This window comes from Paramormyrops kingsleyae, chromosome 23, assembly GCF_048594095.1.
Source record: "Paramormyrops kingsleyae isolate MSU_618 chromosome 23, PKINGS_0.4, whole genome shotgun sequence".
Classification (NCBI taxonomy): domain Eukaryota; kingdom Metazoa; phylum Chordata; class Actinopteri; order Osteoglossiformes; family Mormyridae; genus Paramormyrops; species Paramormyrops kingsleyae.
The window spans coordinates 21,952,930-21,980,221 of record NC_132819.1 but is presented as its reverse complement, the minus strand read 5'-3'; the positions used below and the strand labels follow the sequence as shown (position 1 = coordinate 21,980,221).

At 44.4% G+C, this 27,292-nt stretch overlaps 3 protein-coding genes and 1 long non-coding RNA gene across 8 annotated transcripts; 2 read left to right on the top strand and 2 right to left on the bottom strand.

Moving 5' to 3' along the window:
- Positions 1-142: 142 nt before the first annotated feature.
- tert (telomerase reverse transcriptase) lies at positions 143-10,818 on the top strand. 3 transcript variants are annotated; one of them, XM_023817596.2, is made up of 16 exons: positions 143-498; positions 914-2,078; positions 2,162-2,351; positions 3,277-3,421; positions 3,876-4,043; positions 4,145-4,306; positions 4,631-4,726; positions 5,124-5,209; positions 5,300-5,416; positions 6,350-6,421; positions 6,519-6,704; positions 8,222-8,348; positions 8,828-8,889; positions 9,663-9,787; positions 9,875-10,012; positions 10,587-10,818. In XM_023817596.2, exons 1-16 carry the CDS (start codon positions 283-285, stop codon positions 10,688-10,690), a joined length of 3,159 nt encoding a protein of 1,052 aa, XP_023673364.2. In that variant the 5' UTR covers positions 143-282; the 3' UTR covers positions 10,691-10,818. The 3 variants fall into 3 exon arrangements, with proteins under 3 accessions (XP_023673364.2, XP_023673367.2, XP_072561910.1); XM_023817599.2 differs by lacking the exon at positions 6,350-6,421; XM_072705809.1 differs by lacking the exon at positions 10,587-10,818 and having other exon boundaries at positions 9,524-9,787.
- A 427-nt stretch (positions 10,819-11,245) lies between these two features.
- On the bottom strand, positions 11,246-18,193 carry slc6a18 (solute carrier family 6 member 18). Its single transcript, XM_023817677.2, has 12 exons — positions 17,652-18,193; positions 16,597-16,737; positions 16,135-16,272; positions 15,262-15,443; positions 15,047-15,157; positions 14,150-14,262; positions 13,938-14,066; positions 13,677-13,833; positions 13,284-13,488; positions 12,718-12,877; positions 12,343-12,505; positions 11,246-11,771 (listed from the first exon to the last, which is right to left on the bottom strand). Exons 1-12 carry the CDS (start codon positions 17,788-17,790, stop codon positions 11,538-11,540), a joined length of 1,872 nt encoding a protein of 623 aa, XP_023673445.2. The 5' UTR covers positions 17,791-18,193; the 3' UTR covers positions 11,246-11,537.
- LOC140581867 (uncharacterized) lies at positions 17,498-20,801 on the top strand. Of its 2 annotated transcripts, XR_011984911.1 has the most exons (4): positions 17,498-17,730; positions 19,433-19,617; positions 19,796-19,890; positions 20,480-20,801. It is a non-coding gene; the product is annotated as an uncharacterized lncRNA (long non-coding RNA). The 2 variants fall into 2 exon arrangements; XR_011984910.1 differs by lacking the exon at positions 17,498-17,730 and having other exon boundaries at positions 19,176-19,617.
- Positions 20,802-22,076: 1,275 nt separating this feature from the next.
- LOC111846942 (sodium-dependent neutral amino acid transporter B(0)AT1-like) lies at positions 22,077-27,238 on the bottom strand. 2 transcript variants are annotated; one of them, XM_072705494.1, is made up of 12 exons: positions 26,984-27,238; positions 25,836-25,976; positions 25,567-25,704; positions 25,277-25,458; positions 25,069-25,179; positions 24,858-24,970; positions 24,595-24,723; positions 24,002-24,158; positions 23,471-23,675; positions 23,110-23,269; positions 22,783-22,945; positions 22,077-22,439 (listed from the first exon to the last, which is right to left on the bottom strand). In XM_072705494.1, exons 1-12 carry the CDS (start codon positions 27,180-27,182, stop codon positions 22,203-22,205), a joined length of 1,935 nt encoding a protein of 644 aa, XP_072561595.1. In that variant the 5' UTR covers positions 27,183-27,238; the 3' UTR covers positions 22,077-22,202. The 2 variants fall into 2 exon arrangements, with proteins under 2 accessions (XP_072561595.1, XP_072561596.1); XM_072705495.1 differs by lacking the exon at positions 26,984-27,238 and adding an exon at positions 26,135-26,203.
- Between the last annotated feature and the right edge of the window lie 54 nt (positions 27,239-27,292).

Genomic DNA, 27,292 nt, shown 5'->3' with positions numbered 1-27,292 from the left:
CGTGAACGCTGTTGATCTTATGATCATCGCCCCTTCGTTGTTTTATTGGCTCGTATGAGTTGATTGACAGCCGGTATTTCCCGCGATGCAAAGTTTCCCTCGCCGTTTTTGCAACCCGCCTACCAGCTGAATAGTGGATTTTGATTGGTAGGTGTATACGCCCTTTCATTGGTAGAAATGTGGAGCGGTTTGCCGGTCCTTCACTGAAATACACGTTTTAGTGAACTGGCGGAACGTGCAGGATGTCATCCTACAAATCTGTTAAATTAACTTAACACAAACATGGCAAACAGTGATGTGACCCGGGTCCTTCGCTTAATTCGCTCCGTTTATCCGATCGTGCGGACGGCCCAGGAGTTCTCGGACACTATAGTGTTCAAGGAGGGAAGGAAGGTGTTGCTGGTGGAGCCGTCGGACAGCGCGCGCTACACGTTATTTATCGAGGGACTGCTGATCTGCTCGGACAGGGTTTTGCAGCAAGTCCCCAGCTGCACCCAGGTCAGTTTACCCAGGATTAAAGTGGATGCAGAGGGAGAGAATTTCCAAGCAACGAATCTGCTAAATAATTAATATAACACATACGTAATGCAACAATTCTATTTATTAAGTATTCAAACTAAAAGTTGGAAAACATATGCATGCTCTTATGATGTATATATGTAAAAAATATACCATTGAAGAGTATAAATACGAATAGCAATATTACATGGATGATTTATTTTGTTATATTACTAATGGATGATGCGACGTGAACGATGTATATGATTTAGGGTGACGCTCACTTGCATGGAATATAAAATAAAATTACGTGCTACTACCTCTTCGTTTTGCAATGGCTGTTATACCCGTATTCTCATATCTCTCGCACGTATCCTGTCCCATTCAGCCGTCGTCTCTCAATCCCGTTGTGCAGGTCATTACGCTGGCAGAGCTGCTGGCTTTAGTGCTGAATACCCTGAAGAGGAGGAGGAGGAAGAACGTCTTGTCTCAAGGCTATTCCCTCTATGAGGGCAAGCAGATGGACGCTGACGTGCTGAAGTTCCATGGCAACATCTCCTTGAGCGCCGCCTATGTCTACCATAGCGACTTCTGGAAGAAGCTGCACAGTAGGCTGGGCACAGACTTGACCAGATACGTGCTGGAGAGCTGTACTGTCTTCACCACAGTGCCCCCTAGCTGCCTGTTACAGGTGTGCGGCCCTCCTTTTTATGACTGCGTCCCTGCTGGGCCAGGCTCTGCATTTCAGCTCAGCAGGTTTAGATCCGCTCATGGAGCCGCAAAGCCGAGACTGGGGCAGGCGGCAGGGGACCAGAGGATGAGGGAGAGGAGGAGGAGTAGGAGGAGGGCGAGGAAGCGAAGGCGCAGCAGAGGGGAGGAAGCTGGAGAAGGGGAGGCCCAGGAGGACAAGGAGCCGCTCTCCAAGCGGGTGAGGTTGGAAGTCACGGGATTTAAACCCACAGCCACCAGGGGGCCGAGATTGCCTACCACCTTCCAGGGGGACGGTCCTTCTGGGAGAAAATTACCGCTGCTGAGGCCCACCGACTGCTTCTTCCGCGCGCTGGGGCTGCTGTACGGAGGGCGTGGCCTGGGGAACTTCCTGCTGAACAGGAAGTTGAGGGTGGGGGCTGCGGTGCCTCGGCGCCTCCAGGGGCGGGACTTGGTGCGGCTGGTGTTCTTTGAAGGCCCAGTGTTTGGGAGCAGCACCGAGAGGAAGCCCCGGAGGCTGCCGGTGCGGTTCCACGGCATGGTGGGCCTCTTCGCCGCGCTCCTCCGTCGACACCGCGGCTGTCCCTACATCCAGCTCTTGCGACGGACGTGTCCGGTGGGAGACACCGATGCTGATGTCACCGTCCTCCTGACCCGCCACAGCACTCCCCGTCAGGTTTACCTCTTCGTCCGGGAGTGCCTCCATCGGGTCGTCCCCGAGGAGTTCTGGGGATCTGCCCACAACCGGGTCCACTTCCTGCTGCGTGTGAAGCGTTTCCTGTCCATGGGGAAGTTCGACCGGCTGTCTCTCTCTCAGCTCCTGTGGAAGATGAGGGTGAATGACTGTGATTGGCCCAAGCTCAGCAAGACCGGTAAGGCGCCTCCCACTCAACCCCACCTATCCACCGTGAGTGTGTCCTACAGCTCCTCATCCCTCCTCCTTTCCCCATTTCAGGTCGCTGCCCTGCCAGCGAGCACCGATACCGGGAGCACCTCCTGAGCCGGTTCCTGGCCTGGCTGCTGGACCGCTTCGTGATGGGCCTGGTGCGGGCCCTGTTCTACGTCACTGAGAGTGCCGGCCAGAAGAATGCCCTGCGCTTCTATCGGGAGCATGTTTGGGTGAAACTCCAGGATCTGGCGTTTGGGTAGGTCTCTCTGCCTCAGAGGCGGCCCCTGCAACTGCAGGCCTCACCCGTGTCGCCGTTCCATCTTCATACCTCAATTTCCTTCATCCTATTCAGAAATTAGTGCTTTTTCATGTCGAAAACATGGAATGTGTCCGAGAGGCGGCGTACTGTTTAAGGACCAGGAGCCAGTTGCACAAAACACCTTAAGTATGACAATTAAGTGAAATTGTGCAGTTTCCATGGAGACTGTGTTTGTTTGCCCTCACGCCTGCTCCTGATACCTGTTATCGCCTCCAGTGTTAAATTTCATTGACAGAAATGTTGAGGAGAATATAGCCTGATGAAGGTTTTTTACGTGACCATAATTAAAACAAGAATGTGATTTAAGTTTTTATACCTTACTTTGGTTGTTAAGATGTTTTGTGCAACCATTAAGGGACCTTTAAGGGATTCCTTAAGTGTAAGACCAAGATAAGGGGAAAAACTTAAATACTTAAATAAAGATTTTAACGAAACCTTAAGGAGAAGACTTAAGGGTGTTTTGTGCAACCGACTTTATTTTAAGGAGATCTTAACTCATGCAACCGGCCTCAGAAACTTAGAATCCCTTCTTTAATGCTGTAGAACAGTGTTTCCCATTCCAGTCCTCAGTGACCCACAGTTACACCAAACTTTTGCTTCCTCTTAGCCCCTGGTAGGTCCATGTTTTTGCTCCCTCTGAGCTCTTTGCCAGACGATACACATTTTCGCTCCCGCCCAGCTCTTTAGCAGCTTGGGAAACACTGCTGTAGAACAATGTACAGTAGTTAACCCAGACTGCTGCAGAAAGACAAAACTGGTAAGTAGATGAATGCAAAACAAGCTATGATGGGTTGAAAATTATGCTGGTTTCAGCTTTTCTGTCAGCCCCGGGGTACGAATGTTGGCCGTCTCCGTCCGTTAGGAAGCACATCCTGAGGAGTCAGTGGGAACTCCTGCCCCAGCAGCGTCTCCCTAAAGCTACGGTGGTGTCCCGCCTGCGCTTCATTCCCAAGCCTGGGGGCATGAGACCCATTGCCAGGATGGCGAAGGCAGACAGCCGGACGTGGGTACGAGTCTCCAAGTTGCCCACTTGTACTGGTAGCTTTTGAATGTTTCCTGTAACCTTAGGATGGGTCAGTACTGTGGCTCCCAGCTTTGTGCTGCCTAACCCTAACCCTAACCACTGTCTGTTCCATTCTGCACCTTACTGTTGTCATGTCTCAGCCCTGCCTAATGGCCACGTTCTGCCTGATGTCATCTGTACTTCTGAATTCGAATTTCAGGGAGATTTTAATTCCAACTCCAGTTCCACTTCCTGAATTGGATTGGAATTGATGAATGCATTCCGGAATGGCCACAACCCTGCTTCTGTGAAACCAACCACTTTATTGACGCTAAAATGCACAGTCAACCTCTTTGCTTTAACCTTTAACCTACATGCAGCTTGGTCACTGGTATAAATCTTTTTTATTTACTGTATGGGTTTCAGACGAGTGATGTTTTATGGTCTCTGTCTCGAAGCTCTTTCAGTCTCGAATCAAGGACTTGCATGACTTCCTGCGGTTTTGCGTCCAGAAAAGACCGACACTCCTTGGCTCCACGGTGTTTGGCGTTCGCGACATCCACCAGACATTGGGCCCGTTCACGGCCCTCCATAAGGAGAAGCCCCGCCCCCTCTATTTCGTGAAGGTGATATTACGGAATTGAATGGCATTAATGTGAGCCAATGGCGATGCATATGAAAGATGCATTTGGAAACTTGTGCGTCTGTTAATGCGTGCCCTGACTAGGTGGACGTTAGCGGTGCCTATGACAGCCTGCCCCACGACAAGCTGCTGCAGGTCGTCACGGAGGTGCTCTTCCCCATATGGAACGAAGCCTTTGTCATTCGCTGGTGGGCCCAGGTGTGGTCCGAGGCCAACGACAGCATGAAGAGGGCATTCCGAAGACGGGTGAGCTGTTGGTATGGTTTTATTAACGGGGTGGAAATTTTAAATTTGTGTGTAGATTAATGCATTTGGTGGTTGTTAAATGTTGGGATCTTTGTGGGTTTTGGAGTAGTGAGTTACACTGCTGCTTAGGACTCTATTCCTGTGATCGGAAGTTTGCTGGTTCAAATCCCCTGGCTGACAGAGTGATGTCATCATTGGGCTCTTGAGCAATGCTCTTAACCTCAATTCGCTGCAGGAACGCCAGCTGACAATGCTCTGTGAGCCTCACTTGTACTTAGGATAAAGGCATCTTCTAAATAAAAGATAAATGCATCTCTGTGGTAGGTAGAGAAATGGGGCGAGACGGACACCACGGTGAGGGGCTTCATGATGACGATTCAGCAGAATAGCAAGATTCACGACTCCATTCTTATAGAGCAGGTGAGAGGAAACATGGAGCCAAACGGGCTTCCCCATTCTATTGGAACATCCATCCATCCATCCATCTGTCCATCATCAAGCACTAATACTGTACTTTTCTGTGAGCCTGGGGTCTCTCCCAGATGACACATAGCTTGTGGCTAGCAACACCTTGGTTAATTAAAGTTTTTTCGTACTTTCAGTGCCCACTTAATATCTCCCAAATTAATTGAACACGCAGACAGAATCCATTCTTGTTTGAAGGGTTTAAAGGTTTAATGTTAAGCTCACCGACTGTGGCGCATAAATGAAGCAGCTTAGTTCTGATGCTGGATAATTTTAATAATGCTAGAAGTTTCTAGAAATATATTATTGAAAGGTACAGAAGTTCTTACAGTTTAAATGTATTTTTTCCCAGCGATACTCACTCGACACATATGGTAAAGACGTCTTTGAATTCTTCAAGCAGATGTTGGCTAACTACGTCATTCAGTTTGGAAAGAAGTAAGTCCATTTTCTCAAATGTCACCTTCCTGGGTGCTGGAGGTGGCGGTTCTCGTGCGTCTCCACATTCATCGCTTTTAACGTTTCTAGAATGTTCCGGCAGTGCCGCGGGATTCCACAGGGCTCTGTGGTGTCTGCCTTGCTCTGCTGCCTCTGTTACGGACACATGGAGAACTCCCTGTTTCGAGACATTACAGATGGAGGAGGGTATGGCTTTGCTGCATGTCATGTGACCTTGCCTGTTTGTTCCTACCAAATCTTAGGGTACATCTGAAATGTCATACTTTACTGTGTAGTAGTGAGTGGAATGTAGGAATCCTCAGTATGGATGAGGCAGTAAGCGAACGATACCTGGATGATGTAACTACATTCTGTGAAATTCCTAAGTAAACGATGGCGGCTGTGCTGTCCCACAAGGCCACTGGAGCGGCATCCAGAGACAAAGATTGTTTCTTGCTCAGAAATTTGTGTCAAGATGGTGGAGGAAGTGCCGTTTCTGTACAAACAGTACCGTTGCATAAGTTGACCTGAATATGAATATTTTTTCATTGATGGTTTTTAACAGTTTTTGAATCTAGTGTGTGTCATTAGTAAACATCCGGGTGAGGTAATATGAAAGATGGCGACCGCGGTACGTCCTTATGCATACATACTGCTCTCCTGTATATTGTGCATATAGTATGTACTACATTAACGGTCAAATATTAGACTTCAGGAATTTCAGTATGTACTGCCGTCAGTGGGCAATTTTTAACGCATCCTTAAAGTCTTAGTGTTGGTTCTTCGCAGAAATAAGCACACTAAGCAGTCAAATCATCACCCTGCAGAACTAACTTTGGCCAACAGGTAGCACTGTGGCAACTCATAGAATTTAAAAGTATGCTTCTTACACTAGAAACTCTTGAGGTTACGCCTACTAGGGATGCCTTCTTTACAAAGATGATTTCATGTCTTATTGTTTAGGCTGCAGTTTCTGTTTATGTGCGTTTTGCTGAGGTTTGCAAAGACTTTTGGCCTTTAGTACATGCAGGTTCTGTCAAAAGCTGTGTGGTTGGTTCTCCTCTTTGTGCGGGTTCAGGGCGGACTGCCCAGGTGCTGGCCAAGGCTTAAGGTACGTGTGTTTGGTCTTCACGCTGCTAGGTGTTTGCTGAGGCTGGTCGACGACTTCCTGCTCATCACACCTGAGTTTGACAAGGCCCAGATGTTCCTCAAGTGGGTCCATGACCTTCAGGGGTTATTTGGCATGAAACTATGCAGCCATTTTGGTGATAAATGGTGCAATATCATTCCGACACCTCTGGCGTAACAGATCCCTGCTGGCGGGCGTTCCGGAGTACGGGTGCTTTGCGAATCCCACGAAGGTCGCTGTGAACTTCCCTGTGGATGACATGGAGGGCATTCCCAGTGTCCGCCAGCTGCCCTTCCAGTGCTTGTTTCCATGGTGCGGGCTTCTTCTGGACACTGATAACTTGGATGTCTATAATGACTACTCCAGGTGAGGATGCGGGTTGGACATGACAAGCACCACTGGTAGCTCCTCAGGATGGGTTCAGGGCACAAAGCAATTGGGCCACAGACACCTAAAGTGGTGCTTTTTAAACCCCTAGGTCCCTATTATTCAACTCACGGTCCTCGAGGCCCGAGCACTGCTGGTTTTCCAGCCTTCCTTTACCTGTCAGTCAGGTGTGAAGCCTCTGACCAATCAGAATCAGTAATTATTAAACTAACTACCTGGGAGAACTGAACACAAGGCCTGGATTTGGAATCGAGGTCCAGATTTGAAGAACCCAGCCCTAGGTGAATACACTGAATATAGGGCTGCACGAAATCACCTCTCCATGTGCTCGTGATTATATGGTGCGATAATCACCAGGGCTTTAGATGACAGGCGAAAGGGACACCAGCTTTTCGATACTTTATGGGCATTTATTTATGCCCACAATTTGGTAAACAGATTAGCAGTATGCCTAAAACATTAATGAGATGCGTATTGTGATGCCCATAAGTTAGTAATCTGTATAAATTCTGCGTTTCCTTATGTGCATTACATTAGATTAGCGGAGCACGCCACATACAACTGCACGGTATGCACCGAAGTAGCGGTGAATTGCAGTTTATTCATATAGTACCGAAAAGCTGGTGTCCAATCAGATGTTTCGTTCGTCATCTGAAGCCCTGGTGATTATCGTGCATGCACCATGTAATCACCAGTACATCGCGATGTGTTATTGTGCAGCCTTGCAACCCTAATAAAAAATATAATTATTTCAAAGTGGATGTTTGCTAAGATAAACGTTTATTAGCATGAAGATTGTCATTCCCCTTGAAGCTGTGCTTTAGAGTAACTTGCTCTGAGTGAAACACTACAGATGTTCCGATTTCACAGGTGTTCCGACTATAGAAAAATGGCCTCCTTTTTATCACTGATGCCCAGAAATGTCACTTTAAGAAATACAAATAACTGAATGAAAATAGATTTTTTAAACCACTGAAATTTTATACTATTTTGAATGCTGGCAAAGTTCCCAACCCGTGTTAGTTATGCATATTATCTGTTAATAATTTATCTGTGTTGTAATGTGTGACACATTTTTTCCACATATTCTGGTTTAGCCCTAGTGAAATAGCTGCAATAAACCATCTGTTGTAGTTTAGTCCTCGTGGAATAGCTATGATAAAGTTTTGTTGCTACGTTTTATTGCCATCCTGCATCACAAGAAGATGCTGTCGTGACGAGTTCGTGGTTAAAGGCGCCATGCGAAGGGTTTTATGGGGAAGACGTTATGATGCGTTTAAATGTTAAAGGCCCAAAGCCACTTGATCTCATAAAACCTTTCGTTTGCTATGTTCTTGATAGAACCAGCTGTTCCCATGCTACAATGATGTGTGCTAATGATCTGTCCTGGTGGCTTAGTCCCATGGCTGATAATCCAAGTCAGGACTCGTATGTGTCTGTAGACTCTAACTGTGGACCCCCCACCCCCTCCCCCTCCCCCGCATCCACCCTGTCAGTTATGCCGGCCTGTCCTTGCGGAGCAGCCTGACCCTCGGCTCCTCGCCCTTCCCCGGACAGCACATGAAGAGAAAGCTCCTGTCCATCTTGAAGCTCAAGTGCCTCCCCATGTTCCTGGACCTGAAGGTGAGAACCTGGCCTTTGTCACCTCAGGGACGTTTGGACCTGATCAGTCATCTCCGTCAGCCGACACGTTTCTCGTTTAACCAGTTTATAAAGTTTGATATGTTACTAGAGCAGTTAAGTACCTTGCTTAAGGGTACGTTAGTAGAGCTTTTCATAATATTTTAATTATTTTACATTTGAACCAGGGGGCAGTGTTTACCTAAGTGGGTTCGCGATCTGTGCTTTTGTCCTTAAGGTTGTAGGTTCAAGTCCCATACCTGTAAGGCTCCTAAGCCCAGCTTCTCTATCTGACCCTGATCCCTGACTCAAAGCTTTCTGTTCTTGTACATTGTCTTGTACAAAAGCATTTGCTAAATGTATGAATGTATTGCATCTTCTGGTCATGAATCTCTGCTCCTAGGATCACCTGTTTGCCGGTGTTTTCTAGTCTCTTGTGGCCTCAGTGGTAATGATGTGAACATTGTTTTGTCTTCACGCAGATGAACTCTCTGCAGGCCGTCTACCTGAACATCTACAAGATCCTGCTGCTTCAGGCACATAGGTACTGCACCCAAACCTGAACCTGCCGTGTAGAATAATCTTTAAATCATCCATCTTATTTTGCAGGGATTGTAGAACGAGACTCATCGACCAAACATCTGTTGAGTCTTATAAGGAAGAGGTGGAATTATCTCTTTAAAAAGACAAATCCCAACCCTTGTTACATGTAGTCATCATATATGCGGTAATAAATGGACTTCAGTCTCTCGTACTTAGAATGCAGCTCGAATTCCTAACATCATTCAAATGGAGGTTGATGTTTAACATGTCTATTATTGCACAGGCCGGACCTTAGAGGTTAATCATTCTGATAGCAGTGGGATGTGCTCAGCTGGTGCAGATCCATAAGTGTAACCACCCCCTTCCCGTTACCCATCATTCAGCCTGGCTGCCACACAAACATTGCTGTCAAAGGCCCTCATGAAATTTAGAAACGCGGTCCTGTTTTTCACACTTAAAGATAAGAGCCCAAGGTTATTACTGAATACACATAGTGTGGCTTTTAGACTGTAGGGATGGGGAATTCCTGTCTTTGAGGGCAACTGGGTTTGCTGGTTAACTGCTTAGTCCATTAATTTGATAGGAAGTCACTTTGCATGGTGTTTCACGGGTAAATAACCTATTTCAACTGACAGGTTGGATGCAGCATGTCACCTTACTCACTCAGTATCTGCATCGGAGGCTGGTGGACCCAGCAGTGCTACTCGCCTTGCTCCGTGGGCATCACCATCTGTGACCTCCTCTGCCCTTGGAAGTTGTTCTCCTTTGTTGCAGATTCCATGCCTGCGTGCAGAACTTGCCCTTCGGCCAGAAGGTCAAGAACAACCCACGTTTCTTCGAAGTCATGATCTGGAACATGGCGAAGCTCTGCAACCTGCTGATCAGGAAAAATAACCAGGGCAAGTCCTCCCTCCACCGCTGGTACTTTATATAGGCCTGTACCAGTAGCGTGGTTTCATAACGTGGTGCATCTCCACCTCTCTCAGGAGACCATCTGGGCTTCAGGAACATGGGAGGCTGCCTGCAGTTTGAGGCTGTGGAGCTGATGTTCTGCATCTCCTTCCTCACCATCCTCTCGCGTCACAGAAGCCTCTACAAGTGCCTTCTTCCACGGCTGCGGACACGTATGTACTGGTGTCCATTCTCTCGGTTCCGATACTGCTGCTCCACCGGGGAATGATTGACAGCACTCAGTAAGCCCCGCCCTCTTCAAAAGCCTTATTGGTACAGGGATCAGTTCATGAGAATGTGTCTGGTCACCTACCCCTTTTGCTCTGCATATACTGATGAGAGACACACTTGGGGTACAAGCACAGAGTCACCAATTCAGCATTTTTCAGGGGGATAAGGACCTTACTTAAGAACCTAATGGTGATGTGACCGAGCACGGGATTCAAACTGAAAACCTTCCGATCACAGACATAGACGCCTAACCCACTGGGCCACACACCACATCCCATCTCCAGTTATTGTTGTATCCAGATCTTGACAGGTGAACAATTTCTATGACTCATCACCCCAGTTACCTTGTTAATTGTGTTTTTTTTTTTTTACATCATTTTCCTGGCACTGTTTTGTTGGACCAGCAGTTTCCTGATTGCTCAGTTACAAATGACCTACAAATGACCTTTGTGTAGTTATACCTGCAATGCTCTGGTTCCCTGTCACCTTTCCTGATTTTTCTCCATATCCTACCAGGTAAGAGGCAGCTGGAACGGAAGCTGGGAGCAGTGCGACTGGCCGTCGTCCAGCGAGCGTCGACGCCTGAAATCCCCGAGGACTTCCGGTGCATCTATGTCTAAAAGTCTGTTGATTTTCGTGAGGCCTGAATGATGTCCAGATGTTTTAACTGTTCTGTATGATATCCTGTACGTATTCTCGTGAAAATGTTTCATAAATCCTCAAATAAACTCTTTATTAAACAGCAAAATCCATCTCAAGTTTGGAAACCATGTAAAATGAGAAAGCAAACTCTGAATTGATGTTCGCATCGCAAACAATGATTATTGCTCCCCCCCCCCCCCCCGGTTCTGCTGGGTGTGATTAATAGTGTTTCCTAAATTGCATTAGTGAGCCCTTTCACTCTACACGGTCCATTTGCCTCTTCAGTACAGTCTACAGTTGGCAGCGGGCGTCATTCAATTGGACCGGTTGCCAGGAGACGCTGGTGTCCACAGCAGTACTCAAAGTGCCGGTCATGTGGTGATTAACCTTCCTGGCTGCCGTTTCACTGTAAGGCTTCACCCGTGGAAGATTATTACGTTTATGAGATCAAATTCTATGCTTGTAAATTCTGTTTTTGTTTTGTTTTTACACAAATGCTCTCAGCTCAGACTGTTTTGCAGTCAGTTGACATTTTATTATGGATTCTGGATGGACGGATAGATACCTTTTATTGTAAATGTATTTCATTTTCACTTGGCAGTCGCTCTGCTTTGTGTTTAACATTCATTCTGTAATGTGCTCACATATTTATACCATAACTGAATCCAGACGTAATGCCCATATTTAGCTGGAAACAAGTACAGATAAGCCTTATAAATAAAACAGCTTGTCTATATTATATTAAGAGAAATGGCTCAGATTTGTCTGAAATCCTTTTGGGTTTCTTTCAAACCCTTTGGATAAATTCCATACTCCAGGATTATTTTACATTTTCTGTTGAGCGTTGATTTGATAAATACATGAAACAAGAACGGTGTCTGTCTGGTTGCCGTTCTCGTACGGATTTATATATGGCGTGCTGTTACCCCTGCAACGACGCATGAAAAACTTGTAGACCGTAACGATGGGGATGAAGACACACGGCAGGGCGGACAGCAGCACGCAAATGGAAAAAACCCAGTCGGGGTAGGGCTGGTCTTCAGTCTGAGGGAAGTCCACCTGTAAACGTTGGCTATTAGTCATGGATTCTTTGCACTTGGAACCTAATAGATGTTAAATTCAACCGATTTCTATGGTCCAGTGAGTCAATCTTTCCCACTTTGGTGGCTGTGTGCAGTTTCTGTTCATGATATGGTATGACTTATGTCCATTTTATCAAAATTTAGTATATACCAATATGTAAGTGATGTGCATTTACAGTCTGGGCTTGATGTGCAATAGATATGTCAATAGTACAGGATTATTACAGCACTGTTTCCCAATCCATTCTTCAGGGACCCACAGTCGCTCCATGTTTTTGCTCTCTCTCAGCTCCCTGCCAGACAGTCCACATTTTTGCTCCCATGGTAAAAACATTAGAGGAAAAACGTGGACTGTCTGTGGGTCCCCAAGGACCGGATTGGGAAACACTGTATTACAGTATATAACCTGGGTTTAGCTGAGCATAATGTATGTAGCTTCTGACTGCTGTTGGCTTTTTTAATACTTTTATGTATATGAATGGTTTTACATATTTCCTTTGTGCGCATGCATAGACGTGGTTCTAAATGAAGACGATACTAGAACGTACGTAGTCCGGGTTCCATGCCGGGTACTCTGGCACTCTGGAAGCCTCGATCACCACATAAGCCACAAACACGACCAGCAGCATGAGTGGGCTGATCACCATCCAACACGTCTGCCAAAAAAAGTTGGGTTTCTTGCCGGTCATCTCTTTAATGTCCTCTCTGAACCTGCAACGACATTCAGGTGACACTGGTCTCGCCACGTGCCGGCCTTGATGTCGAGTTACCATTACCGTCATTTCATAATTACGTCATTGCGGATTGGCACCATGATATTGGAAGGAAGGGAACGCAAAATGAAAATGCGAATGAGCAGTTTGACATCTGAAAATGACATGATAGTGACAATGCTGTGGTGTAAGAGGGCGGTGAAGAGGTACCTCTTCATGCCGTAGACATAAACCACAGCGACGATCTCAAAGAAAGCTATGACCAGCAGGGGCAGGGAGCCCACGTAGCTGTTAAAGATCTCCAGCCAGTAGTTACCAGAGCCCATTGTGAAAATCAGGCCGATTGCAAAAGAGACCAGACATATCAAACCTAACAGAATGAAGAAGAAGGAAACAATATTTAGGAAATCACACGTCTGGCCAAACTTCAAAACAAGACAGTCTTTGCAAAATAAACAATTAATCAAAAGTACCATTGCCAAATTAATTTTGAAAACCTTGAATCAAACTACACAAAAAATCCTGCCTGATCTGAGCTGTCTGAATCATCTGAGATTATCAGTGTATTTTCGGATTAACATTAAAATTCTGTTGCACATTAGAAGACTACTGGATTACCAGAGGTAGATAGCTCAAGTCCAAAAAGTAAAAATCCGGACGGAGATGTCTTCTGTGACAGTGATTCCTTATGCTTAACTGGTTGGTTGAAACAAAATCTTGATCTGCATTTTTACTTTCTGGACCTGAGCTATCCACCTCTGATGATTGCAGATGACCTGTGAGAATTTCCTTGGGCATCCACTTGGGCACCATGTGGAGGTCCTGCAGGGGTGCGAGGACCCCTTCCAGGTTCCCAAACATGGAAGAAAGTCCAAGGCTGAAGAGCATGATGAAGAAGAGCACGGCCCACACCTGTGAGGCCGGCATCTCAATCACTGCCTCAGTGAAGACAATGAAAGCCAGGCCTGTTCCAGAAGCACTCTGGTTCCAGAGAAGACAACATATATCAGTGCTTAAAGAGAAATGTTTGGGAAATTTTGAAAATTATGAAAATTGGTTCAAACATACATTGGTTCATCAAATAATTCTGAAACTGAGGTGACACCATTACCAATAGCTACTGTTTAAAAGACAGTTATTGTAATATTTATAGAATATGATTGGAGTACCTGGTCAAGGAAGGTCTGAATATCACAGTGTTTCAGGTTCAGGCTTAAAACTTGGTCAGGATTTGTTGAGTTCAGATATTCGAACCACTTGTCATAGTTTTCAAGGGTTATATTCGTGTCTCCAATGTCAAATTCATTAGTCAGAGCCAGGATATTTCTATAAGATGGCAAGTAATAATTAATCGTTTTTTGCCGAAACCCCATTGCCTTCAGCACCGTACATCAACATCTTGACCTGTCTGCAAAATTGTTGTGACCCACCTCTGCTGGCAGGAATTGAAGTTCGAATACGCCTTAAATCCTAGAATGGAGAAGATGGGGATTGAGGCGTAGAGCGACGTGGCGCTGTTGATGCACCCCACGAGCAGTGCGTCTCGCTCGCAGTTGTTCCTGAAAGACGAACTCGTTTAAGCCCCCCCTGAGCGTGAACGGCGTCACTCGTTGGGTCCAGCGCGGCACGACGCGACACTCACTTGGGAGGATTGTAACTGGAGAAAGCGATGAGTCCCCCGAAAGCTAAGGACAGCGAAAAGAAAATCTGCGTGGCTGCATCGAGCCACACTTTAGGGTTCTTCAGCGTCTCCCACTGAAAAACATACCACACAGGTCACATGACCAGGGCCGGTTTCCACCCTGTGATACCACATCCTACATAAATACCAGGCAACACCTGGCCTCACAACCAGAGGTGATTCTAGGGACACTGGGGGCCCCCCAACACGCCCCCCCCCCAATGTGGTAACATTTATGGCCATTATTTTACCATGAAGTCTAAATTAATACCAGCAAAGGGAATTTAATAAACACAATTCCATTATTTTCACTGCACTGTGAAAAGCAGAATACACAAATAAAGCAGATTTATCGTTGCTGTACTGTGCAAATCGGGCACCTTCAGGGGCCCCTTCCCAGCTTGGGGGCCCCAGGCAATTGCCGCTGGTCGCAGCTCCAGGCCTATGAGCTCAATTTCTACCCCTGGCTCTGTGTGTGTCTGGAGTTTGTATGTTCTTCGTAGGCCGTGCAGATCATCTCTGGGTACTCCTACAAAACTGCAGTTAGGTAGTTCACCCCCCCGTCCTACGCAATGTCAAATTGGCTTGCTAAGTTGCACCCCACCAGAAGATGATGGCCTAGGTGGCTGCCTATGCCGCCGGATGGGTTGACGGGCACTGCCTCCTGATTGTCAGCAGTGTGCGATGATTGTGCGATGATTGTGCGATGATTGTGCGATGATTGTGCGCCCTGAGATGGACTGACTCGCTGTCCAGAGTGCATCCCTTCCTCACGACCTTGTGCTTCCTGAGATCACCGTGAAGCTGAATGGATGAATGAACGCAAGAGGCATCTTCGGATGAAAAGCCAAGACTCACATCGGGGGTGAAGAGGTAACGGAGCCCAACGGTAGCGCCTGGGAGGGTGAGGGCTTGGACCAGGAAGATGGTGAGGACCAGGTATGGGAACGTCGCCGTGACGTACACCGCCTGTACAGACGCAAGCACAAGCCCATGTAGGTTTGGTGTGTCTTCTTTCACGTCACCAAAACCATGCCGGCATCAGTTCGCGTGGCTGACCTCGCACCCCCCACCTTTCCGATGGTCTCAATGCCGCGTATGAAGCAGAGGTAGACCACGCACCACGCACTCGCCAGGCACACCACCATCTGCCACTGCAACGAGCCGTTGATTTCGATGTTGGCTGTTATATTTAGTGTCTCGCGGTACCAGAAATAGTTAACGGGCGTGCTTTCCACGCATTCTTCCACGTAGCCTGCAACATTACACCAGTTGTTACATTCACCCAAAATAATATTTCACAATACACTCAACCCATTGTACTGAATACTGAAAATAATTTAACAATCATTTACTGTAGTTCCAAAGAAATTACTAATATACACTTGGTAACACTTTCAAGCTGTCATCTATAGTGCATTATAGATACCTTCATAATGCATTATAATGGTCGGTACAAGAATTGATAAAGCATTATTCTATTGTCAGTCATAAGGCATTTATGTGTTGATTGCAATACTTCATAAGCTCTAATGAAGCTCTCATCTATAATGCATTACAGTTACCTTCATTAGCTGCATTATAATGGCCAGTATAAGAATTAAGGATGCCTTATTCTGCATTATAAAGGAATCTATAGTGTATTATAGATGAGAGCTTCATGAGGAAGTCATAATGCATAATAAACATGGCTATAATGTTTTATGCCTTCGTATAAATAATTATAGCCATGTTTATAATGCTTTATGAATGCATTATAATGTGTACTGAATGTGTTCATAGATTCTTATAGACACGACATTCATAGAAAGTGTTACCATACATTCAGTGGGTGCTTTATTAAGTGTGCTTAGCTAGTACTGGGTAGGACTCACTTTTGCCTTCAGAACCACTTTAAGGATAGATCCCTCACAGAGTATGTCTACTCAGGTTGTTTGGTTCGGTACCTGTTAGGTCTGATTTGAGAGGGCAGTACTTCCAAGGTAGGGGCTCTTGAAAAGAATTGAATAAATACCAAAGGACCCATGCCAGGATGGTGTTATAGAAGAGGCCCACCAGAAAGGACACAACCAGGGATGCAACACCTACACAATCCGGAAAAAACCCAAAGAAAGTCCAAAGATCCCTTAGTCTGACACATGAGTAGCCAGCAAGAGCAAGTTTCACTATACAGTAGCTAAGAAGGAAAAACACAATAGTATATGCAGTTCAGAGTTATGAGCCCTTTTATGATTTTGGTATTGCACCTTTTAAAGAAGAGTAATTATCCTACTGAGACCTACCTAGCTGCATTTTAGCATGCTCCTAGCTGTGCTGTCGTGACATTCATCACCTTCAAAAAATGAACAATCTACACAGATTTCTAATACAAACACTGTTGCGTAATTAAACAGACGGACGGAACGTACCAACTCCACCCAAGTAGGGTGATATTGAATTCCACACTCCGATGCTTCCTGACCTCAGCTTCTGCCCAATGGCCAGCTCGAGGTACAACAGGGGGAGTCCCTCGAACACCAGCGCGATCAGGTAGGGGATCAGGAAGGCACCTGCTCAGTTACACACACATTTATAAAGACGTTTACATGCATTTATATAGTGTTACATGCAGGGGAATAGCTAGAAATTCTAGGCCCCCTACTTGGGTTGGTACTTTTCAATCTGAAATACGGATCCCATGCTAGATAGAGTGTTATGGCTGGGGCGTCCCTTCAGTTGATTTTGGGGGCCCTACGAAATGCTGGGGCCCCTGAATTTTGGAGGTCTTTCAAACCCCTTCCACACCATTGTGAGAACCAGGTAGTGCTCATTTCGGTCATTCAGTGCTAGTCCTTGTGTTTATTTAGCCATTACTCAGAGAAACGACGCTGGTGTTTTAAGGACTAGGCCAGTTCTTAGCTATTTTATCTGTGTATATTTAGTCTTCAGTGAGACATTGTAAAAATCCATCCTTATGCCAAGAAACATTTATATTCTCGAAGCTCCCAGTAGTGCTGATAAGTGCTGTAGCATGTCTGGATAGCCTGTCCAGGTGTGGACAAACAACATCACCAGCATGCCAAGCTACCTCAGAAGCTAAGCTGGTGATCATTTGACATTCTCCACCCCACACTGCAAAGAGCCAAAAGTAATGTAATAATGTAGGGCTTCCTTGCTAACCTAGCTGCAACGTAGCATCCTCAGACACCAATTGGAAGGAAAGTTTTCCTTGAAAATCTACCAAATCCATGAATAAAAGTGGAAAATGTCCAAATCTCCAAGAAAACCATTTAAAAAAATAAATCAAGAAATCCAAAATCTAAGAACGTTAAATTGACCCAGTTTAGTATTGCTCTAATAATAATTTCTATTGTTCTTCAAGCACCATACCTGATTGATACATCAAGTCATGCTGTAGAGTATAGACAGTGATTTTAGTTGCCACATTATACCACGTATTATGGTATTATGAAGGGGGTCTTACCTCCTCCATAGATCTGGCACAGGTAGGGGAAGCGCCAGACGTTGCCCAGACCCACAGCGAATCCGATGCAAGTGAGCAGGTACTGAACTTTGTTGTCCCACTTGGGTCGCTCGTCGGTGGTGCTCGTGCTTTTACTCATCCCTGTGCTTAAAATGCTCACAGACTGCAGTGCGAGCTTAGCTTCTTGTAGACATGTGCAGATTGTCCTGAAAAATGTGTCACTGGAGCTATATAAGGTTTTTTTTTTTTTGGAAAGCTGAAAGCAGGAAGAGAATGACCCTGGTACGTGGGGGTTTCCTGTTCATTTGAGTGCTGGGTGTGTTTAGGAGTGTACAGCAGCTGCCCTCTGCCTAGATATTGCCATTATAGTCATAGGCAGAGGTATTCAAACTGGGGAGGCACCAGTGAGGGAAAAAACAAATGGGGGGTTTGAGGTTGGAGCAGACCTGCTTATATATGGTTACCATCCATTGAAAGGATTACAAATGATGTGTATATATATAAATTCTATATAATTGAAGTTTATGTCGGGTTAGTCTGCCTGTGTGTGTGTATGGCGGGGCGGGCGGTCGAATCGGCCCTGGGGGGGGGGGGGCAATGTCGAAAAAAAGTTTGAATACCACTGATCACAGGTAACTGGAAATATACATTCGCATGTCTTTGCTGTTATCAGCGGTGATTTACATATAGCACGAATAGTTTCAGATATATTTTTCGACAACTGATGATTAATAGATATTTGTATTGTTTTTACCTTGAGCACATTTGCAAGCTTGATGTGCACGCGGGCATTTTCTGGATAATGCAATGTTGTAAGACCTTGAATACAGCCAAGCACAGCTGTCGACACAGCTACTATGTTTTGCAATACTAGTTTTAGTCTGTTACTGCAGCCACGACGCCAAAAGCAAATAATCTCTTGGATCCAAGCAAACGGGTGAGGGTATAACAAGGAATTATTTTACTGCGACACCCAATGGACAGATCTGTGAAATGCCTCTAAATGCCACATCAATTTATGTAAACATTATAAAATTTATTTGCGGAATTAACAACTGAAGGGAATTTGCTCTGTATTTTTCTTTACGATTTATGAAACTAAAACTATGTATAATATATTGTCATATTATGATGCTTTGATTAAAACGTTTTTAATTAGTTTAATGTAATAAATACGTGATGTAATAAATATTTGTCAATTTTGCTAAAGCAACAAGCATGACTGGCTGAATAGGGAAAAAGATTTTTAATATAATAAAGAAATTTTTAACTACATATTGGTAACATGCATTTGGCAGCAAAGTATTTTATCTGACAGTAAATCTCCATCAGGCACCTAACATTGTCACAACGTTGAATAACAGTTGAAATTACGTTGAATAAGGTAATTATAATGCTGAGATTTCAATAACTGCTGTGAGCAAGCAGGGACAGCATTGCCACTATGTTGATCTCGCGTCGAAATATTACAATATAATATATTATTTATATAAGTTAAAAAAAATCATTCAGGTAGCACTCTGCAAACAGTTGACCACCATCTAACGTAAAAGTTAATGCTAATTTTTTTTTATATGTGAAGCAGATCGTTCGCGTTCTCTTAGTTAGTTGAAAGTAGTGAGTTTGGCGCCATCGCGTCAGCTCGTTAGCTGCTACTGATTCTACAGTATTTCACAAAACGTTTGTATCAGTAAGGTTGACGTTGTTTTAAAAGTGTTAGTTTGCAAAGAAAACGTTTTTAAGCGATCTGGATATGACGTATGTTTTGGTATTGCCATAAGCCGCTAGTGTGGCCTCTCGGTGAAGGTGTGGAGCTGCAGTGCAGCAGAAAAAGGGGAAAAGGCAGTCAACACAAGCAGAGCGCCCAAAAGAAGTGTGTTTATTTCAGCGTGCCTAAACACCCAAAAAGAACCTGCATCCCTGCTTGGGCTTGCGTCAACACCACACCCTACACGCATGAGCAAAGGTAAGGGAGAATAAATTCTGTCTAAAAGGTAGGAGCCCCTACAAAGGAATTAATTTTTTTTTTAAAGCGTTCTTTGCTTTGGACTTCCTGCTTTCTCCAACAGTCTTTAAATGATTAACAAATGTATTATTGCATTAATTTTTAGTAAGCATTTACTAATAAAATGTTTACTTTTCAGATTGCTGAGCAATTCCGTCATGGCCCAGTTTAGTTTTAAAGGAAAGGGTGGAAAGGCCAGTTTCACAGCAACTATGATCTGTTCAGTGCTAAAAGGTATTTATTCATTTGTATGTGAGTGAGGGTGTGTGTGTGATCTCTGACATTTTCTAATTTATGACATTGTATTGCTCAGCACCAGGAAACTCTTATACTTTTTCATGGATCAACAAATTAACAATAAAATGTTTCAAGGTCAAACATACACAGTCAGTATTTACATGCACAGTTTAGCTGAGCTGCGGTTATACCTCAGTTAGGCCATTTAATTGGAATACTGTACTTCACCCAGTATACAACCACAAGAGGGCAATTGTTTTTATTGTTTCAAGTATGTCGACTTTACTACCATAGGTGGTGATGTACAGCTATAGCTGCTTTTTTCCACTTGGCCTATAATGTTACAGAAAACAACTGACAAACAACTTGGGTCACGCCCACAGGGGCAGGGCCAGGCAGGTGCAACACATCAGCGGACGATTAGCCACCTTTAAAAGAGAAGCCAACCCAAACCTTCCTTGCGAAGCATTGCGCTGATGTTTCAAAGCCTTACCAAGCATTCTTTCTGTCTTCCGTCAACCTGTTTCCCCTTGCCTTGTCTGTTAGCCCTGTGTGCGAACCTTACCTTTTTGCCTTCCCTCCTCAGTCCAGCTTCCGTACCTGACTCACCTGTCCTGCCGAGTCCAGCCTCTCCTGTTCGCCCCTCCTTTTGTGTCCCCGGTCTTGTGTGTCTCCGTCGGACGGATCCCCCTGGTATCGACCTCAGCTCACGGACAACGACCACGATTACTGCACGCCGCTTCTGTACCTACCTGCCAGCTTACCGATTCGGTGATATCGCCCCTGCCCATCGCTCTCTCTCTCTCCGGTTACCGGGGAAGAAGAACCTGTGATCCCTCTCTGCGCCGTATTGGACATTTCCTGTATTCCTGCCCAAACTGACTCATTAAAGCTCTGTATTCCCTGCACCCTGGATCTCTGCTTCTCTCCCTTGCCTTACGTGACAACTTGGTTAGGGCAAACTAGCAAATTGTCTTTCAATTGGGCAACTTTACATTTTCTTTGTTTACTGTTTGTCACTTCCAGGTAAAAAATGTGGCACGTGCAGTATCTAGTTCAGTTTGGGTTCAATCGAACACATACATGCAGAGCTAAATCCATTCCAAACCACATTATCTGGGTAGACCGATTGAGTGATTTAGTGTGATTTCAGGTGGACTAACATGTTACATGTGTTTTAAAAGACCGGTTGGAGTCCGACTAACACCAATTTAATTTTTCTTTGTCATGTAAACATATTGACTGCACTTCAGTTGATGTTTGTGTATGTTTTAATGTATCATAAAACTGCAAAATGCATAACAACTACCACATTAATGCAAGTGAATATAATGGTCTAAGCACTTAGAATGTTCTGTGCCAAAATGTTGTCAATTTATGAAAACCTGTAGATACTGTATAACTTTACATCTTGTGTCAGTAGTACACATATGAGTCCTCTCTCTGCAATATGAGTACTCTCTCTGCTGTACAAGTCCTATATACAAGTCCTGCTATATGAGTCCTCTCTCTGCTCAGAGAGTCTCATAGCATTCTCTGCAGCAGAGTGATGACTCATATAGCAGAGAGAGGACTCATATAGTACTCATATGAGTACTCTCTGCAATATGAGTACTCTCTCTGCTATATCAGTCATCTCTCTCTGCTATGAGTCATCACTGTGCTGTACGAGTCCTCTCTCTGCTCAGAGAGTCTCATAGCAGTCTCTGCAGCAGAGAGATGACTCATATAGCAGAGAGAGGACTCACATAGTACTCATATGAGTACTCTCTCTGCAATATGAGTACTCTCTCTGCTATATGAGTCATCTCTCTGCTGTACAAGTCCTATATACAAGTCCTGCTATATGAGTCCTCTCTCTGCTGTACAAGTCCTCTCTCTGCTCAGAGAGTCTCATAGCAGTCTCTGCAGCAGAGAGATGACTCATATAGCAGAGAGAGGACTCATATAGTACTCATATGAGTACTCTCTCTGCAATATGAGTACTCTCTCTGCTATGAGTCATCACTGTGCTGTACGAGTCCTCTCTCTGCTCAGAGAGTCTCATAGCAGTCTCTGCAGCAGAGAGATGACTCATAATTGTTATTTCATCTTTCAAAACCAACACTCTGATAACGGTTAATCAATGTGACGAGACAACGTTGTAACAACATGTTCACAACACAAAATGCCTGCTGGGTCAATACAGTTAAAATATTTATTCCACTAACGCTCCAAATAATTAACTGCCTAGATATTGATACTGATAAATGATATTGCACCTGTCCAGTTTATAAGTATGGACTCTGGCTGATTGACGATAAAACTTTCTAAAACTGCTGTTGAATGGAATCGGTGGTCATTTTCTGGTGTTTAGTGTCTTTTTCTGACTTTGTGAGAGTCACGATATCAGCTTTCTGGTCATCATCTTTCCTTTTCATGAAGTTCCACAGAAGTTTAATGGTTGCAACAAATGGTACCGTAAGGCTCGGTACGCCGGCCAAGATGAGTATTATAAGGTGGACCCAGTGAGGGTAAGTCCGTTTTAGCATGGTGGGGAAATTTTCCTGTGAATAAAAGCATACAGCAATGTATTTAGTCGATATTACTGATTATTAACTAATTCCATATGAATAGTAGCCTCGCCCAATCTGACTACAGACAGTTCACAGGTTACGAACAAGATCCGTTCCCTAACGTTGTCTTTAAGTCGAATTTGTAGGTAAGTCAGGAAAATAATAATACAGCCCTTAATAATAATAATAAATTCATATATACGTGATACCAATCATAGTATTTAACCCAAATTTTGAATAAAATAAACTTTATAGCAATCCGTTTGTAAGTACGCGTTTCCATAAGTATCGTAAGCCGGGGGACCGCTTGTATTTTCCTAAGTGTCATACATACTGAGGCTGGATCCCAGACGATGTAGGTGAACTCCACACTGAGCTTGGTGATGAGGTAGAACACGAAAATGACCAGCACGATGAGGGGACTTATGAGCCGCCACGTCGCCTGCCAGAAGATGTTGGGCTTGTGTCCAATCATGAACTCAATGTCTCTGTTAAACCTGTCAGGAAAGTGGCAACAACTAAGTCAGATGTGGCCCCCTCAGTGATGATGAGTGGTAATGTCTCTGATTCATAGCTGTAATGAGTTAGACGGGGTCTTTATCTGTTTGGCAATTCTTGTTGTGATTATGCAGAGATGTTTGCCTAATGTGTTGCGACCCACCTGTCTATTCCGTAGATGTAAACCACAGACACCATCTCGCAGAACGCGATGATCAGTAATGGGATAGAACCAGCAAAGCTGTCAAACAGAGCCAGCCAGTAGTTACCGGACCTCTGCACAAATATCACGGCTATGATGAAGGAGACCAGACATACTGAACCTAGAACAGACAGAATTATATTATAGACATCCACCCATTCAACCATCCATCTTAAAATCACTTTTAAGGTGTTACAAATGCATTCACAAAATATGTTTTAATTTTTGTGGATTTTGATCTGTTTTATAGTATTAGACAGGTCCTCTTCTGGAGATCAAAACAATTTATTCCAGCTGATGATGATTATATAAGTTTACATACCTGTAAGTACCTCCTTGGGCCAATTTTTAGGAAAGATTTTGAGGTCCTGCAGGGGTGCGACCACACCCTCCATGTTGCCGAACATGGTGGACAACCCCAGACAGAAGAGCATGATGAAGAAGAGGATGGACCACAGTGGAGAAAACGGCATCTTGGTGATGGCCTCTGTGAAGACGATAAAGGCCAGACCGGTGCCCTCGACACCCTAAGAGAACGACAGATGTCCTCAAACTAGCATCCAATAAAATACTGCATACCTTGAGTTTTTTTGAATATTTAGAAACCGAAATCCACTAATTTCCAGAAGATGACTTTTCTGGAAATTACTTACATTTGATTAAGGCTGCAATACCAAAAACAAGATGGAGGGTGTGGTCAAGATTTTTAGGTGTTACTTCTAAATTCTTTTTTCAACAATAGGATAATCACACACAAAATAGGTACAACATCGAATAGTTTCATTTGACTTGGAATGAAGTTTCCATATATGTAATGAAAGACTGGATTTATTGGTTATATGGCAATAGGTACCTCATTAAGAAATGTCTTCATATTACAAGTCTTCAGTTTCAGACCTTGGATGATCTGTGGAGATGTGCTGTTAAGATTCTGTAGAGTGGTTTCATAATTATGTTTTGTGATGATGCCTTCAGGTAGATTGAAAGCATTCATCAGTGAAATGATGTTTCTGGGAAAGCAAAACAGGTGAATCACAATGAAATTTAAAATGTTTAGTCATCTCGTTATAAATCATTATTGTAACCTTTGATCTTTGTTAGCTGTCTATTCCTATCTCTTATGTTAAATGGGTCGGTGCCGACCCGGGTCTTAAATCAGCCATAAAATACCCTCAAAACAATTATTTATCAAACAATTTGTTTCTTACCTCTTTGTTTGTGCATTGTAAACTTACAAAGGGTCGATGCCGACCCTAACATGATAGCATGGTTAAGCTGTAACATGACTGCATGTGATACTGAATGTGCTTAGTCCCTGTGGATAGTGTGCCCCATCCTTGTGTCCTGTGCTGTGTGAGATAAGCTTCAGGCTACTCTCTGATGCCGACCAGGACGAGCACTTAGAAGATAGGTGGATGGATGGACTTTGATCCTGAGAACATGTACCTTCCAAAACAGTCTTCATATTTCTCTGTGGCGCGGAAGCCAATGATGGAGTAGATGACAGTAGCTGAGTAAACAGATGTGAGACCGTTGATCACTGAAAGAGTCACAGCGTCACGTTCACAGTTGTTGCTGGAGGGAAAAAATGAATAAAAATGTTGCATATGTTAGTAGTATACGGCACCAAGTATTATATTGTAAAATGAGCATCTGCATCTGTCATGGGAATCAGGCCTAGACAAAATCTTGTAGTCATGGATACATACTGGACTGGGTTATAGCTGGAGAAGGAGATCAGACCCCCCCAAGCTAGTCCAAATGAATAAAAGACCTGGGCACCAGCATCCAGCCAGGTAGTTGGATTCATGAGTTCGTCCATCTAAATGAACAGAAACACAAATACACCTGGTTTTACGTCAAAGAAATGTAGCTAGATTTTTCATAAGCAGTTAAAATTGGGAGAGAAGCAGTTCTCACATTTGGGGTGAAGAGGAACTTGATGCCACTCAGAGAGCCTTTGAGGGTCAAACCTCTCAACAGGAAGATGGTGAGCACGACGTAGGGAAGGGAGGAAGTCACGTACACAGCCTGAGGAGAGGGCGGGACGATCAAGACTCACATTCTTAATCTGTACGTCCAGGTCACTCACACAGTAGCCTGTACCTTGTTTTAATGGGAGCCCTACCTTGCCAGTGGTCTCAATGCCCCTGATGCAGCAGACATAGAGCACAGTCCAGGCACATATCAGGCACAGGACCATCCACCACTGCAGGCCCCCAGAATCCTCTATGGCTGTTGAGATATTGAGGGTCTCCCGGTACCAGAAGTAATCCATTGGGGAGCTCCTGGCGCACTCTGACACCAGGCCTGCAGGGGGCGACATTCATGCTTTTTGGGTTTTTGGATATCTAAGAACCAAATATGAATGTGAACATTATCACCAGTTTTTCTTAAACCAGTATTGTAATACTGCACCTGTTTTGTTTTCATTGATAGGACATTGACTCCATGGCAGCGGCTCCTGGAAGGAGTTGAAGAAGTACCACATGACCCAGGCAATGATGGTGTTGTAGTACAGTCCAACCAGGAAGGAGACAAACATGGATGCGATTCCTGTTGGGGACATCAACAGAAATGTGGTTTCTTTTGTGTTTATGAGAAATAAAATGTTATGGTCTTGTATGTATTTTTATTTTGACACACAACACTGGTGGATTGATGGATGGCCGGAAGGACGGACTCACCCACACCGGTGAGGTAGGGATGAATGGCCGTCCAGACCCCCACGCTGCCCTTCCTGAGTCGCTGGCCGATGGCAAACTCCAGGTGCAGCAGGGGGATTCCCTCCAGGACCAGCAGGATCAGGAACGGGATCATGAACGCACCTGGGAACAAAGATAATCATGATTAAAAAAAAATAAGGCAATTCAACTCACCGAGTAATATCTCTGCGAAAAATATCTCTGTAAATGCAAAAAACATATAATATGGTTTGTGAAAACAAAAATATAAATTTTCAACAAGGTACTTCACTTAATAATACCTGGCGGGTCAGTTTCTGTCACATGCATTCTTCTGCACGTAAGATAAGATACTCTCATCCATTTCTTGCTTATTAGTAATGAACCTTTGACCATATTTTTTTCTCTTTTCTCCACACTTGGTCTCACACTGACTGCTCTTTTGTCCTCTGTGGTGAACATTATCAGGATTATTGTCATCCTAACTTCCAGTTAGTTATTAACTAGCGGTGTTATTTTTAGAGCTTCGTTAAATTAGATGTCATTGTTATTTACATGGATCATTGATCATGAAATAACCACCATGATCATGCACGGACAAGACAAAATGTTCTTGAAAAATGCTATCTATGGAGTTACCTGTTTCACAAAGCGGGATTTATTTCTTAGCCAGATAACTTGTCGGATTTAAGGTAGCCGGGGCTATATGTAAGTGAATGAAGATGAAGTGCATTTAAACTACGGTACCTTAAATCAGACAAGTCATCTGGCTAAGCAAGTAATTTGGCTTCATGAAACAGGCCCCTGGAGTGAAATCAACATGATGGAAGATGCTTTATTGTTGTTGTTATTATTATTATTATTATTATTAAGGGTCCAAAGCATGAAATGCTTATGGACCATTATTGTTGTTGTTGTTGTTGTTGTTATTAGTATTGTCAATAATAATACAAATAATATTAATAATAATAATGAGTAACACTTTACTCATTAACACTTTACTACTTTAGAAAATGTGTGCATTCGATTTATGTATTAGAAAGATAAGAATGAAAAGTTTATTTTAAAAAGTACCAGAGTATCATGCCTCAGCTTTATATGAAACATGAAGAACACCCCCCCCCCCCCAAACACACACAAAACCTTCCTACCTCCTCCGTGACTCTGGCACAGGTAGGGGAATCTCCAGACGTTACCCAGACCCACACAGAAGCCCACACAGGTCAGCATGTACTGAGCCTTATTGTCCCATTTGGGTCTGTCCCCAGCCTCCTCCACCTCCATCTTCTCCAGCTCCTGGTGGGACGGGATCCGCTCCTCCAGACCTGGGTTGGGCAGCTGCAGCTTCATGGTTCCTGGGGATCTCCTGGTGCAGAAGGTGATGGTTACCTGCCTCACTCGGTGTCACTCTGAGTGGGAGTGCGGAGCCCCTCTGTATTTATAGTGACCTTTAGCACCTA